At 36.8% G+C, this 19,884-nt stretch overlaps 1 protein-coding gene across 2 annotated transcripts in view; it reads left to right on the forward strand.

Moving 5' to 3' along the window:
- Window positions 1-19,884, forward strand: part of radil2a (Ras association and DIL domains 2a) — a 41,959-nt gene that overhangs the window by 4,859 nt on the left and 17,216 nt on the right. For both annotated transcript variants that reach the window (XM_065269173.2, XM_065269174.2), the window contains exons 4-8: window positions 92-420; window positions 3,792-4,451; window positions 9,231-9,268; window positions 10,340-10,506; window positions 15,528-15,640. In XM_065269173.2, the coding sequence (XP_065125245.1) occupies window positions 92-420; window positions 3,792-4,451; window positions 9,231-9,268; window positions 10,340-10,506; window positions 15,528-15,640 (1,307 nt within the window). The remainder of the gene's footprint in view (window positions 1-91; window positions 421-3,791; window positions 4,452-9,230; window positions 9,269-10,339; window positions 10,507-15,527; window positions 15,641-19,884) is intronic.

Raw genomic sequence — 19,884 nt, forward strand, 5'->3', positions numbered from 1 at the left:
GGTGGGGTCTGTTACCTGGGCCACTAAGCAACCACCTAGAAACCAAATTGGAGAATCACATCTACTTATTTGTATTCCCATTTTTCCCCAGGCCTTAATTCCCAGGTTCGAAAGCTGCAGAACAACAGATTGCGGGTCACCTCCCTGTTTGTTGATGAAACGGGAGAGGGAGGGGGTGTTGTAGATATCTGGAGGAGCTTGAGTGACAGGGATGTCTCGAAAATAGGAAAGGAAGCCAGTGTGGCCCATATTGCACATCTGCAGGAGGATCCAGAGGCAGAGGCTGATAAAGAGGCTCATCGCCTCCACGCTGAGAAAGAGGAGACTGAAAGTAGCGATGACAACACCACACAGTACTCCATCCACCTGCCTTTTGATTTTCCATACTTCCTTCTGTTGCAAGGATACAACCAAAGACAGGTAGGACAGTGGTGTCATGCTTTTAAGAGCTTTAAATATTTTTGAATATTTCAAATATTATGTGTTTTATGACTAGATATAATGTAAACTGTAGCATTAACCCTTAAGGGAACTCAGGCCCATCTTATTACAAATTGTAATAAGATGCGTTTTGGTCACAAGTGGATGGCACTAAATGCAGGTGCACAGAGGTTTTGTTATCATTGAGAAAGCCAGATGCGCTGCATGTGCACTGGAGAAACATTAGTAAAAATAGAATTAGGGATGTGATAACAAAGACATTTAATATGACACCAGAGATTCGCATCTGTATAAAAAAATAATGCGTACGCATGCTTAGTGAATGAAACCCAATGTTTTTCCTTTAAGCTTAAGCAGCTTCAATATGAGATGCTAAATGTTTATTGTGTTGCAGTAACTTGACAATAACATAAAATTTTTCAAAACATTTAGTTGTTAACCACATTGTGTGGCACTACAGCACAAAACCCAAGTAGTTTATCTTCGCTTGGTGAAACAGTTGTAAGCGATGTAACTCGAGGTGATCAGACGTCCCTGACAGCAGTTTTAAACGTCTTATCTAATGCTTACATAAGTCACTGGGAAATTTACGCTACGATGTTGACAGATGCCCTAAGGTCTTAAAGACAGTTTAATCTGGTAAGGAGTATCTTCCTGGCTGATGGTCACACATTGTAGAGAGTGTGTGTGCTTACGTGGTCAATCTCTTGTCAGAGTGATAGGATTTGGACAGATAGCAGACATGTGGGACACAGGTGATCCATGTGTCTCTAGACATTCTGAATAACTACACGAGTTTTCAGCTTGCCTCACAAGCAGGATGAAACAACTTTGAGATGAATGTTCAGATTGAGCCCAAAGATCCTGAAGTAAAAAAAAAAACTAGGTACCACCACACTTTAAATCAGTCTGATTAATATAGTATTGTTATTTGACAAATCAGTGGTCCATACAGAAATATAAAAACCGCTCAGTGTTGGGTCAATATTTTTGCGTTGATTTAACCCCATGGCTGGGTTTGTCCCTGTTTGACAAATTTTTTAGACTGTTGGACACACTTTCTCTTCAGCTTTATTGGGATACAGTACGGTAGTTTTAGCAGTTAGCAAAACTTGTAAAAAGCCACTGTGGTAAAGCTAAGCATGTTGCTGAGCACTGTTGCTGAGTTTGCAGTGTTCAGTGTGTGAACGTGTATGTTATTGTGTTTACACACCCCTTATAACATAGCCACACAAGTAATAAACCACCAAAGTTGAAGTCAACATGGAACTTTATTCTCAAGCCATTTTTCTTCTATAATCTCATGTGATTCAATGAGAAAAGTTATTACATTTTAATAAATATTTTGAATGCACATATTTAATTTTTCTTCGCAATAATGTGTCACAATAGGAAAGTATAACTTTCCATATAATGTTGGCTTAAAAATATTCATGCAGGCTGCTTTCCCAACATTTCCCAAGCTCAATATGTGATTCTTACATCACACGAGAACACAGTGAACCGGTTTGCAGTTCCAGATACGAGTATTGTCTTTTGTCAATGTTGCACTATAATCATGAGTTTAAATTTGAGGGTCATGAATATACACTGAGCGCTGTAGTTTACTGCAGGTCATAATCAGTATTGTTTACTAAAACTGTGGTGAACCACAGCAATCACAGAACTCAGTTACAAACCTCACACTGTCACACAATGCTTTGTCTTGTGTCTACTTCTTGCCTCTACATTTATAGCTAGAAATGTAAATGCTACAGTTGTTCATAAATGTCCCTTAAAACATTTGAATATACAAGCTTCTATTCAAACTTATTTTTATCTGAAGTTTTATTTTAAGGCAGTTTAATCATTTTAACCGTGATGGGTGCTACAACGTTCCGGAAAGCTCAGCATATTTTGAATTGTAATGTCCATTACTCTGTATTTACCTCAAAGTTGCTTTGCTACAGTGCAATTATTGAAATGCACTATAGAAATAAATTTTGATTGAATTCATAGAGTTTTGCAGATATAAATCTTTTTAATGTCAGGATTGTGGGGTTTTAAAAGGCTGAATGACGGTTATTTTATAGGTGCTCAAGAGATTATCTCAGGTGATGGAATTACAAGAAATCTCTTCTGAAAGCTTCCTCTTTAGATCTGAAGAATCCTGTGCTTCACCAGCAAAGTGAATTCACGAATTAACAGCTCTGTCTGTTTTATCAATGTGTTGAAAGATTTCTATTCTCTTGTATTGTATAAACCTATGGTACTTAGGGTTCAAATGATATTGACCATGCTGGGAACCAGTACGAGGGTTTTTTTTAAACGTGCCAAAGAATACATTGAAATAATCTGTTAAATTGTCTCTGATATCAACATAGAAGGAATGTGACTTTATAGACCCCTTCACGGTTCACGTCACAGGCGGTTCCCACTGCGCATGTCGGGGTCAGAAAAGTCATTACAGCAGACTGAGTTGCGTATTATTCGGTGTCGTCAAAAATGCCTACATACGTCGTGGGCTTTGAAAATCGCACCAGGTCTTCCGTTAAGTTTTCGCGATTCATACAGAAACAAAAAAACAAAAAAATACAACATCTGCGGCTGCAAGAAATTAACGTGCAGACTGGGACAATGCAAATATCAAAGAGGCTTGTGTTTGTAGTGCTCACTTCATTTGAGGTAAGTCATCATTTTTCAGCCCTGTTAGATTGAATTATAAAGCCTGGATGGTATGAACAGTTTGACCCCATGCTGCGCGTGCACCCGATAGTCATTCAATGTTTACAAACCTTGAAGGGGTCTATTAAGTGTCAAAATCACCCAGAGATGGTTTTACTTACTTATTTTGCTGACGCTTTTATCCAAAGCGACTCACAATTGCTATATATGTCAGATGTCGCACGCCTCTGGAGCAACTAGGGGTTAAGTGCCTTGCTCAGGGACACAATGGTATGTCACAGTGGATTCGAACCCGGGTCTCTCACACCAAAGGCATTGAACCAGTATTGGTTAGTCAGGGTTCAGGTGGTATTGGCCACGTTTAAATGATTTTAACATTCCAGTGAACCCATATTGGACAAATTTGTTGGGGAAGCTACACTGATACTGTAGTGAAGCTACTGTACAGTCGAGGTACTTTTTAGCACAGATGCAGTTAGGTACATCATCAAAGTTTTGTAACAAAAACAGCTATAAATTGAATCTATTTTAACAGTGCAGTTTTTATTTTTAATTCTCAGATAATATAATGTTTTAAATGTGAGCAGTGTTTTATGTGACACACAAGTGAGAATCTCAGTGAAGGAGACAGAGTTGATCCTGAACAGATAAATGCATTTTTTATTCTTATGCTCCTTTCTTTGCAGGACTTTCTTATCTATCTGATGAGTGGGAGCAGTTGTGTGTTTGGCTCCTCCGGTGAATCCACTGCTGATAGGGATAAAGAGACCCTAAAGGTGGATGTCCTGCTTTTCGCCCCCGATATCCTGCCTCAGCACTGCTGCATAAAGCGCCTGGACACCACTGACAAAACCAAGACCTTAACCACTCTCAGACCCTTACACTGCGCTTTCGTCACTCACAACGGTGTCCCTCTCGAATGCGAAGTTGAGTTGTGTCCAGGAGACCTGGTGGGTCTCGGTCAGCACTATCTTTTCATGTTCAAGGACCCTACGGCTTCAGGGGCCTTCCAGACCCCATCATGGATGGCCACACTTTGTCCCCCCGCCACAGTGTCTCCCTGTAAACTCTGCGGGACCTCCGTGAGGAGGACAAGGCCTCGTAAAGCAGCGGCTCGCTGGAGGGACCTGGATGGTAAGGTGGTGTTACTCTCTTACCAGCTGCAGGAGGAAGATCAGGTCCTAGAGAAGATTCTCAGCATGGTGGACCCTGGAGGAGAAGAACCTAGACTCACTTCAGCGTTTCTGCTGTGCCTTTGCATTCAGCACTCCGCCACTAACTTTGAGTTGGTTCATCTCCGGAAATTACTGCTTCAAATTGCTGGGCAGATCCAGCTTACCATGTGGGTAAGTAGAAGTCCATAGACGTTGTTACATTGTTTCTGATCATGTACAATTGAAATATGTAGGCACAATTTATGCATTGACATTTAAATGATTTATCTGGCAGACCCGTTTATCCAAAGCAACTTGTAGTGTAATAAACATATAGATTTAAAGGATTAGTCAATTTTCTTAAAGCTCCACTGTGTAGGATCTACTCCCATCTAGCGGTGAAAGTCTATATGACAAGTAACTGAATATTACTTTCTAGCCCTCCCCATTCGGAACGCGTTTTAACTCGTACGGTGGCCCAGCCGTGTCATGCCAAGGTTAACATGGCTTCCAGTAGCTACAAAGCAAAAGCAATGAGAAAAAAATGAACAATTTGCAATGTCCTTTGCCTGTGATCCATCAAAGCACACAGATTTATGTTTAACATGAAAAAAGTCTGATTGTCATGATATGTCCGCTTAAAATCACATACAAAAAGCAACCATGACGGGTTTAAATGGACGCGAACTAATATTATGTCAAAGTACAATGCTTATGTTTTAAGTAAACAATACATGTCCGTGTATATGTAAGAGCTTTCTCTCAGATTGGTGAAAAAAGATCGCGCAACTTTCACAAGCTTGTAAAATGAAACGAAAGACGCGCAGATCAAACGCTTTTATCAGAGTATTGTGCCAACATTATGTCAGAGTACAATGCTTATGTTTTAAGTAAACGTTACATGTCCGTGTATATGTAAGAGCTTTCTCTCATATTGGTGAAAAAAGATCGCGCAACTTTCACAAGCTTGTAAAATGAAACGAAAGACGCGCAGATCAAACGCTTTTATCAGAGTATTGTGCCAACATTATGTCAGAGTACAATGCTTATGTTTTAAGTAAACGTTACATGTCCGTGTATATGTAAGAGCTTTCTCTGATATTGGTGAAAAAAGTTCGCGCAACTTTCACACGCTTGTAAAATGAAACGAAAGACGCGCAGATCAGACGCTTTTATCAATGAAAGGCTAAAAATAGCGCTGTCACCGTGTGTTTGTGCTAGAGGCCAGAAAAGATGAAAAACATTTATCTCAGTAACTCAGATTACATAAATGGGCGGAGAGACGGCGTGTGTCTGTTCGGACACATTAAACCACATGCATGTTTACACTAACAAGTGTTATGCATAATCATGCTAAAGTTAGCCAAGGAACTATAAAACTTCAAGTTTACAACATGGACTGTATAGATGTAAACGAATATGCTGAATTACCTGTGGAGAATATAGAAAGTAAACTTCAGTGTCCCTTGAGCCCCATCTTGGAAAACTAACTCCAATAGTGACTTTGGTCTTGATGTTTTTCCTGTCACGTTGTCGTTTAAAATCCCCGTTTCGCATCCTTGGCGATTTGTTTTAAAGTCCTCGAGAATATGTCTTCAACAGGCTTTCAAATCAAAGCATTAGATCGCAGGTTCATCACGGTGTGCGGTTGTTGTAAAATCCAAAGGATTCAGCTACGCAGGTCACAGGCTGGATACGATACGTCATCAAGCCTGGTTTATTTAAATCAACTGAGCATTACATTCGCAAGTCATACGCATATTACATCAATTTACAATTAACTAAGAATAATTGTCAGCTTTATAATTGTTAATATTCTGAAATAAGACTGTCTTGATGACGTATATCGCCTACACATGCAACCTCCGGAGGCTTCAGCTATCGGCCAGCATGAGTGTAGAGTGAAAGCGCGAAAGGCGGAGCTTGAATTTCAGGAATGTCCCTCGTCGGCGAATGTATTTCAAAGATGGAGGCACAACATGGATTCAGCCAGAGAGCGCTTCGACGGTATGCATTTTAAATAGCAGATTCTACACTTACGAGAATACTGTCATTAGGGGGTGGGAAGTAATTACACATGAATGAGCACATACTTTTGAAAGAAAACATGGGTTTTTGTTAAGAATTAACTCAATAAAGTACACAGTAGAGCTTTAAAAAAACAAACAGATAATTTACTCACCACCATGTCATCCAAAATGTTGATGTCTTTCTTTGTTCAGTCGAGAAGAAATTATGTTTTTTGAGGAAAACATTCCAGGATTTTTCTAATTTTAATGGAGCCCAATTAACAGTTTTAATGCATTTTAAAATTTCAGTTGTTGAGGACTCTAAACGATCCCAAACGAGGCATAAGGGTCTTATCTAGCGTCTATATGCACTTTTAAATAGGGATGCACCGAATCCAGATTTTTTGGGTTTGGCCGAATACCGAATCCACTGTTTAAGATTCAAACGAATACCGAATCCTACTCGCATCTTTATTCCATTAACACAGTTAAACACATTAATAAAGTAAACAACGTCCACAGCAGTGTATTTTTCATTTTATTTAATTTTAACTGTAAAAAGGGATAGGCAACATTATGCCAGGATGACAAGTGGGAAAAACTATTTTGACAATTACCATAAGCCTATGCATAATGAAAGCGATGCGGTGCGACACGCTCATTTTTCCAGGTGCGTCCGCGAAATGGGAACCGCCCCTTAGGCTCACCGAAAGAAAAAGCTTATCTCCACGTCAGTGACGTCGTCCAGCGTAGTGCAAGCTTCCCTACTTTTAAACCACAACTTCTCTTCTTCCTCTGGTCCTGTGACGCACCAGCGCGACCACAAGTATTATGTTATCATGTCAAGAGGTGTGCGTTTCATATAATAAAGTAACACGTGACCTTTATTTTATTTTATTTTATTTATTTATTTTATTTAATATGGACATAACAATAACATTGGACCAGATGCATTGTTTAAAGTGTTTTAGCACATGTGCTAATTTTCAACACCTGTCCATAGGAGGCTTTTACAACTAAAAAAACTAAAACCACATTGTATACTAAACAAGCACAATTACACATGAGAACAACTTTGGCCCGATTTAAGCCACTGTTTGAGCTCTCTGATAAAGATGTTGATATTGTTCTGCAGTTTAAATCCAGTGGTGAGAGAGCTTCATAGTATAGCCCCTCTGAAAGAGAAACTAGACTGTCCAAAAGATGTTCTTAGCTTCGGGAACGCACAGTCCCCACTAGCTGAGGCTCTGGTGGAGGGTCTAAGACAGTGGTTTTCAAACTGGGGGGCTGCGAGATGGTGCCAGGGGGGGCCCAGTTTTATGACATTTTATGAAATACATTAATTTATCATGAATTCTGTGTAATTAAACCTAAAAAATAAGGCTACTATTAAATGGGTTTAAATAAAATTTATTGTAGATTTCTAGACAGTTTTTGTCACAAATTTTCTTTGGGGGGCTGCAAAGGAATGCACCTTACACAAGGGGGGCCGCACGCTGAAAAAGTTTGGGAACCACTGGTCTAAGAGAACCCCGACGCCTCTCCATGAGGCCCGAAAACAGTGGTGACACATAATTGTTCAAACTATTTAAAAGTCAATTTCAAAACACTAAAATTTACAACATTTTCAAAAGTAAAAAGCTTGTGCTTTTGTATGATATCACACTGATGCCATCTCATAGGTTTTTTTTATCAAATATCTTAATTGCCTGTTTGTAAAGAGAAGTGACTGGTTTCAGAGTGGATGCGGATGTTTGTGACCATGCCGTCATCATACAGTATGACAAATGTGAAAAAACCATAGCATGCATAAACAATAAAGCCGCATGATGTGACAAATGCCCTTTAATAAAACGAAAACAATTCAAGCTTGATTTCATTTTCCTGCAAACATGGTTTACTTGACTTTAAAACTTCAAGTGTTTGTCCAAGATAATTCCCAAATATTTTGCTTCATGAACCTCTTGAATGGGTTTCTATGTCATTACGCAATTATGTGAGGTCACGCTGGCATGTCACGGGACCGGAGGAAGACGAGAAGTTGTGGTTTAAAAGTGCATATTTTTATTTTTCTAGATAAGACCTTTATGCCTCGCTCGAACTGATTTTGCCAAGTGGTTAATGTCCTCAGGGCAACATACTGTGTTGACCCAAGGACAAAATTTTTCTAAATAAAATGTTAACCCACCCTAAAATCAGAGGGACATGATAAGTGAAAAACAATGGTCTAGAAACAGCTAATCCTGGTTGTAAGCTTATACTTAAAACAAACTGTAAACTTATTTCTGAAATCTGGTTGATTGATATGTTGTCCCAGGGTCAACATAATTTGTATAATGTTGCCCTGAGGACATCAACCACTTGGCAAAATCAGGAGAGCCCTAATGCCTTGTTTGGGATCATTTAGAGTCCTCTGAAACTGTAATTTTAAACTGCATTAAAACTGTTAAGTCTTGGGGTCTATTAAAGTCCATTTAAATGAGATAAATCCTGGAATATTTTCCTCAAAAAACATAATTTCTTATCGACTGAACAAAGAAAGACATCAACTTTTTGTCTAATCCTTTAAAGCGATACTACAGCGAAAAATGAAAAGTACCTCAAGCCATCCTTGATTGACATTATTATTTTTTCTCAGACGAACACAATCAAGGTTATTTTAGAAAATGTCCTTGCTCTTCCGAGCTTTATAGCGCTAGTAAACAGGGAACAACTTCTGACTTTGAAGCCCAAAAAAGTGCATTATCACCATCTAACTCACCCTTGCCGGCTAACGCTACTCTCGTCAAAGAGCACAAAAGCAACTCCGACACAGTAGATGGTGATAATTCAAAAATGCGTAACTTGCTCTCATCTGTTGTTTTATAACATTTAACCCAGTGCTGTGTGTCAGAAGTTTTCACTGATGTTTAATACAGTTGTTCCATCCTAAAAACTGACTTTTCTTTTTATATCTCCACAGGAAAGAACAAAAGAACTCGCAGCCCTGCACCCAGACATGTGAGAGAGTTTCATTTCCTCTGGCACATATTTATGTCATACACAGGCAGGAAATAAGAACGGAGACACTGGCTGCGTTTCCATTGCCCTTTAAAATGCCAAAATTGACATTGCGAATTAAAAATACCGTCAATGGAAATCAATTTCTCAAAATGAGGTGGTTTTTCAGGCAGTTCGGAAAAGGTGTATTTGCATTGGAAACAAAAATAGGAATGAAAATGGTTTATGCACATTTCCAGGTCACCTGATGCAAGTAAGTCACAATTATTATTTAAAGATGGAGCGTTATGTACTATTACCTCCAAGAAACACCTATACAGTGGCGCTCCTAAGTATAAGGGGTTTCCTTGGCATTAATGTTTATACTCTTACATCTCCTTCGGTTAAAAATAATGCCTAGTGCGGTGGATTAGATATTAGTAAACCTACCAACATCAGTCGATGTGATGTGTGGAATGACTTGTCGCAAGAGGAAAAACTATGTTTCAGTTGCATATCACTGGTTAATGGAAACGTTGTCATTTTGCAATAGTCGTTTATCGACATTTAAAATAACACTAAAGTTTGCTGCCCATCTGTAATGGAAATGTATCACCCATGGTGCTATCAATTACCTTTTTTCTTATTGTGTTGTTCAGTCACTATACTGATCCTCTTTAATAACGCTGAAGTGATCAGTGATATATCTATCTGCAGATCTCAGCAATGTTAAACTAAACAAGACTATGTGTCGGGTGTTTGAATGTTGTGTTTGGGAGTCTGTACGGGACACATCCTGATTTTAAAATAATTTCCCTCTACTGTTAGATTAGAGGTTAAAAAAAGCACAAATAGAAAGAAAATAAAACTTTATATCTTCATGATTTAAACTTGCTTTGATTCGGGGTTGCTGTTAGATTTTGAAACTGTTGACAGCACTGCACTGAGATGGTTGGTGTGTTGGATAGATTTGCTTACTTGGTTTCATATACAGACTCTAGATCAACAGATGGTTGGTAAAGCATTTCATGTTTGTGAGACTTTTGTACAGTGCCATATGTTTTGGTAATATGTGTGCTCTTTATGTTTTAGAGACACTGGTGATGCATTAGCAGAGTTGAACATGAAGGATCTGATCCCAGGTCTGGAGCCGCTGGTGCTGTGGATGTCCAATTCAATTGAGCTCTTACGTTTTATCCAGCACGAGGTTCCTCTGCTCTTAACATGGAGACGGCAGGACAGACCTGGTCAAGACAAAGGTACACAATAATTCCCTTTGACTTTCCCTAAATTCAGAGGTGTACAGAGTAGCTGAAAGCCATACTTGAGTAAAAGTACAGATACCTTACTGTAAAAATTACTCCACTACAAGTTACAAGTCACCAATTTAAATACGACTTGAGTAAAAGTATTAAAGTAACCTAATTTAAAAGTACTTAAGTATTTTTACTCATACTGAATGTTGGCTCAAAGATGCACTAGTCCTCAACACAAAGAGACATTGTAGGTCTGGGCAGTGAAAACTAAGAAAGTTTATTTATGAGGTTTTATTTATAGAAAAGAAATCAAACACCTCAAAATTTTGACCTGGCAGAACAAACACAGATTAAACATAGTCATAGTCTTTTGACTAAAATTTTATTTAGTTTTAGTCTTATTTTTGTCATCTGAATTGATTTAGTTTTAGTCTAATTTTATTCAACTAAATGCCATGAGATTTTAGTCTAGAAATCTACAATAAATTTTATTTAAACCCATTTAATTTTAGTCTAGTGTCATTGTGTACTTGAATGTATCACAAAGTTAGGCTCTATATTTGTCAGCATGGCAATGCTGACAAATATAGAGCCTAACTTTGTGATATAAATATGGTAACACTTTACAATAAGGTTCATTAGTTAACATTAGTTAGCTACATTAGTTAACATTAACTAATAATGAACTGCCCTTATACAGCATTTATTAATCTTTGTTAATGTTAATTTCAACAATTACTAATACTTTATTAAAATCTTGTTAACATTAGTTAATGCACTCTGAACTAACATGAACAAACAATTAAAGCTTACATTTTTATTAACTAACATTAACAAAGATTAATAAATAATGTAACAAATGTTTTGATCATGGTTTGTTCAAGTTAGTTAATACATTAACTAATGTTAACTAATGAACCTTATTGTAAAGTGTTACCAAATATTCTTATATAGGCCTATCCTAAAAAAGATATAATCCTAATATTTAAAAAATCCAGTATTATAGTACAGTAGGTTGTTACAGTTAATATACACTAACAGAAATATGATAATGCATATTAAAAACGTGAAGTTGTTCATTTGAAAGATTAATTGTAAACACATGTAGTACGTAACACCACTATCTCACATTAAGTGCACTACATTTCTTCAGTTATGCATCCCTCTTTACAGTAAATACATTACAGCATACTTGATTAAATGTAAGGACAGTGAAGTTGTACACTTGTTATCAATCTTATAATGTACTTAAGTTACTCAGGCAATCAGTACAGGACATCGCTGGTTTATTTAGGCTTAGTAAGTTATATCAAGAAATGTACCAGCTCAGGCCAGCTGATTAACATCAGTATATAAAACATTTGTGCTTGCCTTTGAGTTGCGGGATGACCCTCCTGCAATCACGCTTCACTTTTGTTTTGATTGTAGCATCACAAGTTTAACAAAGGGTCCCTTGACAGAATCAAATGTGATATATATCCATATGTTTGCTCTTTATCTCTTCTCTCAGACCAGACGCAAACTTTTCTCTACAGTTTATGACATATGCAGCACGCAGATGTCCCGCTACGGTGGCTCAACGCAAGCCATTCAGCGTTTGACATCAAAGTACCACGAGACCACACTTCTCCATATGCATTTGATTGGCTCTCGCAGTACTTTGATTTCATACGATTGCCCTGCGTAGCGCCACATGAAGTCCCTCAGTTGTGTGTGTGCGTCTAACCTCGCGACCAAAGATTCTATCCATCATCACCCTCTGACACTTTCGTCTTGTTTTTATTCGTTGACAAATAAACAATGTAGCGAGTAACGTTACGTGTCATTTCAAATGTAGTGGAGTAAAGAGTACAAATACCCAATCAAAAATGTAATTCAGTAGAGAGTAAAAGTTGCTTACATTTTTTATACTGAGTACAAGTACAAAGTACCCCAAAAAATACTTAAGTACAGTAACAAAGTGCATTTACTTAAGTACTTAACACCTCTGCCTAAATTATATTATTTTCATGCTTTTGTGCAACTTCTGTGGTCATGAGGTTTTGCTGGCCTAGTAAAATATATACAGAACGTCTACAGTTGATCATAATTAGGGCTGGGTATTGTTTAAAATCTTTCGATCCGGTGGCAATTTCGATACCTCAGTTTCGATACCCGTTTCTAACAATACTTTTTCCGATACCATATGTATTAAAATCCATTTAAACATCAACAAAAATACATTAAACACACACATTTTTTTAATGGTTGTGCTTTTTGGATAGGGCTGCGCCAGCAGACTTATGAAAATAAGGAAACAAAAATAAAGAAAGAATATAATTAACACACTGCTTTATTTTATGAAATGTAAAATGGTCTTTAGCTTGGACTAACAGTATTTAAATAAGTGGGTTCATTATAGCTGCAATTTCGACAAAAAGTTAAAATATTTAAATGGGTGACTGGGAAGATTTGTATGCATGTTTGTTTTTGTAAACAAAGAACTGTAATACACAACTTCATTTTGGTTGACATGCAAGTACAAGCTCACACAGCCGCTTGGTTTTTGGAACAAAAATTTGGCACCGAAAGATAATTTTTCAATACTGATAGCATCAGAGTTTTTTGTTCAATACCATAAAAGTATCGACTTTCGATACCCAGCCCTAATCATAATACAGAATACAGCATCATATTGGATAAGCAATTGTATAATAAGCCAATATATTCACACTAGTGACTTAACGCTAAATTAATTTTATGAAATATGTTCTTCATTACATGTATAATTGTTTGATGTCTGTTACGGGTTGTTAAAGAAATAATTCACAGGAAATTGAAAAAAGATCTCATTATTTACTCAGCCTAATGCCATCCCAATTGTACAATACTTTCTATTTTCAGCTGAACACAATCAGAGATATATCAAGTATATTATAGAGATATAGAGAAGTATATTAAATAATATTTTATCTCTTCCTAGCTTTGTAATGCCATAGGTGTTCAGTGTTTTAAAGCCCCCAAAAGCACATCAAATATTAAAATAATCTAAATGACTTCAGTGGGTTAGTTAAAAGTTGAAGTGAATTTATACATTTGAAAGAAAATAACTGATATTTAACTTTTATTATTTAGCGACTTATACACCATACACACCCTGACAAAAGTCTTGTCGCCTATTCAAGTTGTAGGACCAACAAATAATAACTTGACTTCTAGATGATCATTTGGAATCAAAAGTGGCTTATGTGAAAGGCAAAGGCCTCTCGATTATGCTTATTTTACCAAAATAAAATGTAATCATGCCTTGGTTTTTAATTATTTAATTAGGACAGAAAGGTCAGACTTTGCTTAGACAAGAAATAATGTACAGGACAGAACATAAAGTCATGGTGCAGTGGAAAAATAATTAATGTTGTGTATGACTCCCATGAGCTTGGAGGACTGCATCCATACATCTCGGCAATGACTCAAATAACTTATTAATAAAGTCAACTGGAATGGCAAAGAAAGCAATCTTGTTCATCAAGTTCATCAAGTATCTTTGGTTTCATCTTCAGTGCCTCCTCCTTCATCTTACCCCAGACATGCTCAATAATGTTCATGTCTGGTGACTGGGCGGGCCAATCTTGGAGCACCTTGATCTTCTTTGTTTCAGGAACTTTGATGTGAAGCTGAAGTATGAGAAGGAGCGCCATCCTGCTTAAGAATTTGCCCTCAGTGGTTTGGAATGTAATTGGCAGCAAGAACATCTTGATACCTCAGGCTATTGATGTTGCCATCCCCACTGCAGATCTTTCGCACGCCCCAAACCATGACCTGAATGTAACCCCAAACCATGATTTTTTCTCCACTGAACTTGACTGCTTTCTGTGTAAATCTTGGGTCCAAACAGGTTTCAATAGGTCTTCTGCAGTATTTGTGACAATTGGGATGGAGTTCAATAGATGATTCATCTGAAAAACCAACCTTCTGCCACTTTCCACAGTTTCTGAGCACTAATTCGGCTATTGAGACCACTGCGTGACAGAATTCAACTAACTGTTCTTGTAGACACAGGGGTTTCTGCTCACCAGTTTTTATGTAGCTCTGCTGCAGTTGACAAAGGGCTAGCCCTGGACTGTCGAACCAACAAACGATCCTTTCGAATAGTTGTCTTGTGGGGTCTACCTGACCTGGGCCTGTCATGAACTTCACCAGTTTATTTCAATCTTTTTCTTATCCTCTCCACTTGACGTTTAGAGACATTAAAGAAGTCTGCCACCTCAGCAGGAGACTTGGTCTTCAGGCTCTTGATGCTCAGCACTTTGGTCTGTGGTTGAATCTTTGGCAAGCTATCAGAGGTCAGGATGCATTTTAAATGAAGGTTGGGTGTGCTGGGGTTCTACACACCTGAGAATGTGTTGATTACAGGACTTGTCACAGGTGACGCTCTAATCTGTGATTGGTTGAATCCTTTAAAGATGTGACAAGACTTTTCCCTAAGCAAAGTCTGACCTTTCTGTCCTAATTAAATAATTAAAAAATAAAGCATGATAAGATTTTATTTTGGTAAAATAAGCATGATATAGAGGCCTTTGCATTTCATATAAGCCACTTCTTATTCCAAATGATCAACTAGAAGTCAAGTTATTATTTGTTGTTCCTGCAACTTGGATATTCGACCTTTGTCAGGATCTGTATATCATTGTAAATTTCACTGGTTCTTGGGTGCCTCATGACTAGTTGCCAAATGTGTGTTTTATCATAAGATGGGTAAGAACCAGTGAATGTAATTATCTATGTGCCAATATATTTGATCTTACAATGCTTTAATTTTTTGAGCTTCAAAACTTTGACCACCATTTTAATGACATTACAAAGCTAAGAATTTTATTATTATTTCTAAGAATTTTAATTTTATTTAATATAACTAGTTGAATTGTATTCAACTAAAGAAAGAAAGTCATATACACCTGGGATGGCATGAGGGTAATTGAAGGATAGGGTCATTATTCCAATAGTTTTGTCTTTTGTCTTTCATGTCTTTGTTTTCATCTGTTCAGAATGGTTGGATTCTCAGATTCAGTCCACATGTACAGCAAGTGAGGAGGCCATGACTGTTTTAGAGGAAGTCATTATGTTTACCTTTCAGCAGTGCGTCTACTATCTCACCAAAGTAAGTATTAATTAGATAATGTTGTCATTCATTATTGTATTAGTCCGTATATCAGGATTAGTCAGTATATAAAATATTTTCAATATAAAGTTTTCGTATTTGGATCTTTAATTTTTCTGTATTTTAATTTTACATTTAGACATTGCAAATCTGATAAGCTATAGTGGCTGAAATTATTGCTCTTTTCTACAATATTAGAAAATGCTTGATTTTTTTTAGTTTTAAAGAGTCTTTCCCAGCAGTTTCCTTATATCCTTAAACTGTAGGATGTAAAATATGTGAAACAGGACATAACTGTATAAACACCATTCAAAACAAAGTACAGTCAAAACAAAGCCGAGGGATTTAGAGATTGCCAATTGCTATTGAGGGGCATAGATAACTTGTCTTCTTCTGAAGAAACAAAACAAAAACATTAATCGTGTATTTTCCCAAGGCTTGAACCAGCAGCCAATCTGTGGAACTTTGTGTCAATGACAACATTTATTTTGCAAACTTAATTTGTTTTTACTTGAACTCGATGAAAGGAACAGTTTGGCCAAAAATGTAAGAACTTTAAGAACTAAGAGCCGTTATTTACAAAAATGTGTTTTCTTGAAACAAAAAGCTGAATATTTGAAAAATGTTTATTATACCCAGTGTTTATGTTTTTTGTGACAACAATAACTACATCTTTAAAGCTCCAATGAGAACACGATAGTCGGTCTGTGACACCAAACCTTTGAAATTTGGATTTCAGAGATATAGCAGAGGGAAAGATTATCAGTGATTTATACCACAGGGCCTTATGCTTTATTCTGATTGGTTGACAATAATTCTTAGGGGTTGTGCACACCAAAACTTTTAAACCCTGTGGTAATGTCCCGCCCCTCCTCCAATGTGATTGGACGGCCATGTGAGAACTGACATTGACAAGCGGAGCTTTTCAACCAAAGTTGAATTTCTTTCAACTCTCGACGCTTAGGGTCACCTTAGGGTGTGCATAATTTTTCTGTAAACGAGCACTTATGAAGTAGTTCCAGGTCTGTCAACCACATCACATTTTCAGATCACTAAGCTCTCCTTTTCTGTTTTACAGAAAAAAACAAATAAGGGTTTAAAACAAAATAAGGGAACCGTGAATACTTTTTTGGTGTGAACTATACCTTTAAATTTGAACTGTGCCTCTTTGCGACCAATCCTGTTGTCCATAACAATATGGGGTTATGTCAGTTCAGTGGTGTAAAAAATTCAGGTGATGCAGTGTCTTTAAATGTGAGCTTGTTGATGACAAGTGAGTTGCAGATTAACTTTGCAGATGAATAGAGAGGTGTCACGTCCTTCACGCTTCAAACACCGTAGCCCTGTGCCAGTAAACAGCTGAATGGTCAGGAGTTCAGGGGGCTTAAAGTGGATTTAACAGGAAGTGCATAGTTACACATCCACTGTCTGCTCATTAACTGAGGGGTAGCACAGCTGTTGACCTGCACATATAAATCACACTGGCCGTTTCTCAATACCAAGAGAAGGACTTCGTAGTTAGGACTTGCAAGATTCCGGAGTACGAACTCCAGCGGATGGAAAAACACATGGCGGTTATATTGCAAATGGAACAGCAGAGTACTTGAGGTCGTCATTCAGTCTAACCAATATTTGCAGCCCTGGCTATTTTTATTTAAATGTATTTTTACAATAAAACAAAAGATATATAAAATGCAAAAACCTGCTTGTCTTTGTTTTTAAAATATGACTTTGAATTGAACTAACTGTGAGTGTGATTAAAGCACACATTTTGTTAATCTTAGGTTAGACCTAACACACTATCAGTCTGCGTATTCAAGCTCTCTCATGTTTTAAATTGAAATCTACTCATAAACTCTGAAGCTCTGGATAATTTTAAGTCATGATATTGGCTACAATGCATTCTTTATGTGTAAAAGTGTATTTGTAGCCAATATCAGTGCTCTTGTGATCAGGCTCAGATTTTTATAATAAAGTCAATTAAAGTAATAAGAATACTTTTATAAAGCACATTCTGCGTGCACGATTCAACAGCACATGCTATTCAAGATAAATTGAAATGATTGTCTTCATAATCCGTCCTTTGAAATGTAATAACTTGCTTATAACAGCAGTGAATTAAAGAATCAATTTTAACTGGATTTTTTGTCATATCAAGATTTTTTTGACATTGGCTAAGTTAAGCCAATATATATAATATATAGATCAGTGGTGTGATGACCTTCACGGCAGCCGGAAATGTGTCTGTTAGTCTTATTGTCTTCGGGATCGAGGATGAGACAGGATGAGAGCTAAAACTCTTATTGGTTTATTGCATGTTAAGGCCAAAACACACCCATTACTAATTACAAGAATAGGAACAAACCTTTAGGATATGTGCTTGGCGCACAAACCATTTTTTCCGTTGATAAATTAGCAAAAGTGGATTCGGACATGCCCACTTAGACTGTGCGCTATGTGCTTTAGACAATGCGCTTACATCATTAAAGTAGGGCCTAAGGATTTAACCAGCTGTGATTTAGATTCTGATGCCCGCTTACTGTTTTGTATATGGTTATTTAGGCAATTGCGTTTGAAAGGTCCAACACTCGACAAACAAAGCTTTTTGATCATAAAACTGTGGTATGTAACGTTACGTATTCAAAAGAGCAACATCTCAAGCACAATAAAAATATACAAAGTTATAAGGACTTACCAGCTGCGATTTAGATTCTGATGTGCGCTTACTGTGTTGTATACGGTAATTTAGTCATGTCAGGTTTAAAGATTTGTTGAAGATACGCATTGTCATTTATGTGTATCATCTTTGATACAGCCCGCTCATCAAAACTCATCATTTCTTGAGACAGCCTCTAAACCAGGGTACAAAATGGCCTTTTACTTATTACTATTGATGTTTTTTAATATAAAAACCATGTGGACGTCATATGTGGACCTCAGGTATCAGTATAAAACATAAAAACAGCAGATTCATCACCCCTTTAAGGACATTTACTAAAATAACTCCAAATGTGTTTGTCTGAAAGAGGATGGTCATATGTATCTCAGATTGCTTGAGGGTGAGTAGATTATATGGGACATTTGGTATTTGGCTGGAGTATCCGTTTAAGTTCTGAAATTATTTGACTTTTCAGCTGATGTCACAAATACTTGTTATAAAATCAAGTTGTGTTTTGCATTTTTTCTCAATAGGCATTTTTGTTCACTGAAAAGTACATCAGATGTTGGTTGCTCCATCTATTGGGGTCAGACAAAATTTACCAAAACTCTTTTTGTTCTGGTTTCCTTATGCCTGGTGGTTTCCTTGAAATATTTACTTGAGTCTAGACACGGGCCGGTTACAAGTTTCGATGTATACCGAGGTTTTAAACAGTCAAGGTTTCAAAACCATTAACATTTTCTGTAATAGGGGAGAGCGGGTGCGAAAGTACAATTTTTCAGAAAAACTTAATTTTAAAGATAACAAGATAGATTTTTGTGTAACATGTGTTTTTATTAAATATACATGACTATGACTTCGTTAATATGTAACTGCAAACATATTTTGTAATTTATCTTTGTAAAAAATAATGAAATTACATTTTCGTTTTAAATTTCAGTTTTATCAAATGTTTCAAAAGCAACCAACAGTACAAACTTAAATTGTTGAGAATAAATAATTTTTTCAAGAGCCTGAACACTATGAAATTAAGTTAAATTAGAATAATATAAATTTTCATGTAACAGTATTAGCAGTGGGACAAAAGTAACAAGGGTTACCTTCATCCCGACAGGATCTCCTCACATTTAAACACGATTTACTTTTATTTTGAAAAACTCTGAGAAGTCAAACTTCAGGATGTGTTAGAGCACTAAATAACCTGTAGATAGATCAGTACTTTAACACATGAAACGAAAATCACAACGCATTACAAGACAAAAATGACTGCTTTAGGAATTTACAGGTCTGTCAAGGGTTTGTGTGCTAAAGATGTTGTAATAGTTTGGGATGCAAACGTGGATCAGGGGTCGGAGAAAATCACTTTGTTACTTTCGTCCCGCTTTACTTTTGCCCCGGTTCTCCCCTACCGTTTGCAAGGTATGAGCTGGGTTAACACAAAATTAATGAAATCATTAAGTCATGTAATTTACATTAAATATATATATTACAAAAATATTTTTTATTTGATAGAAAATTCTAATTTAAAGACTTTTTTCAAATGTATGTTGCTTAAAAATAAAATGTATTGTGTCCAATTAAAAAG

The sequence above is a fragment of the Paramisgurnus dabryanus genome, chromosome 3 (genome assembly GCF_030506205.2).
Source record: "Paramisgurnus dabryanus chromosome 3, PD_genome_1.1, whole genome shotgun sequence".
Lineage (NCBI taxonomy): Eukaryota > Metazoa > Chordata > Actinopteri > Cypriniformes > Cobitidae > Paramisgurnus > Paramisgurnus dabryanus.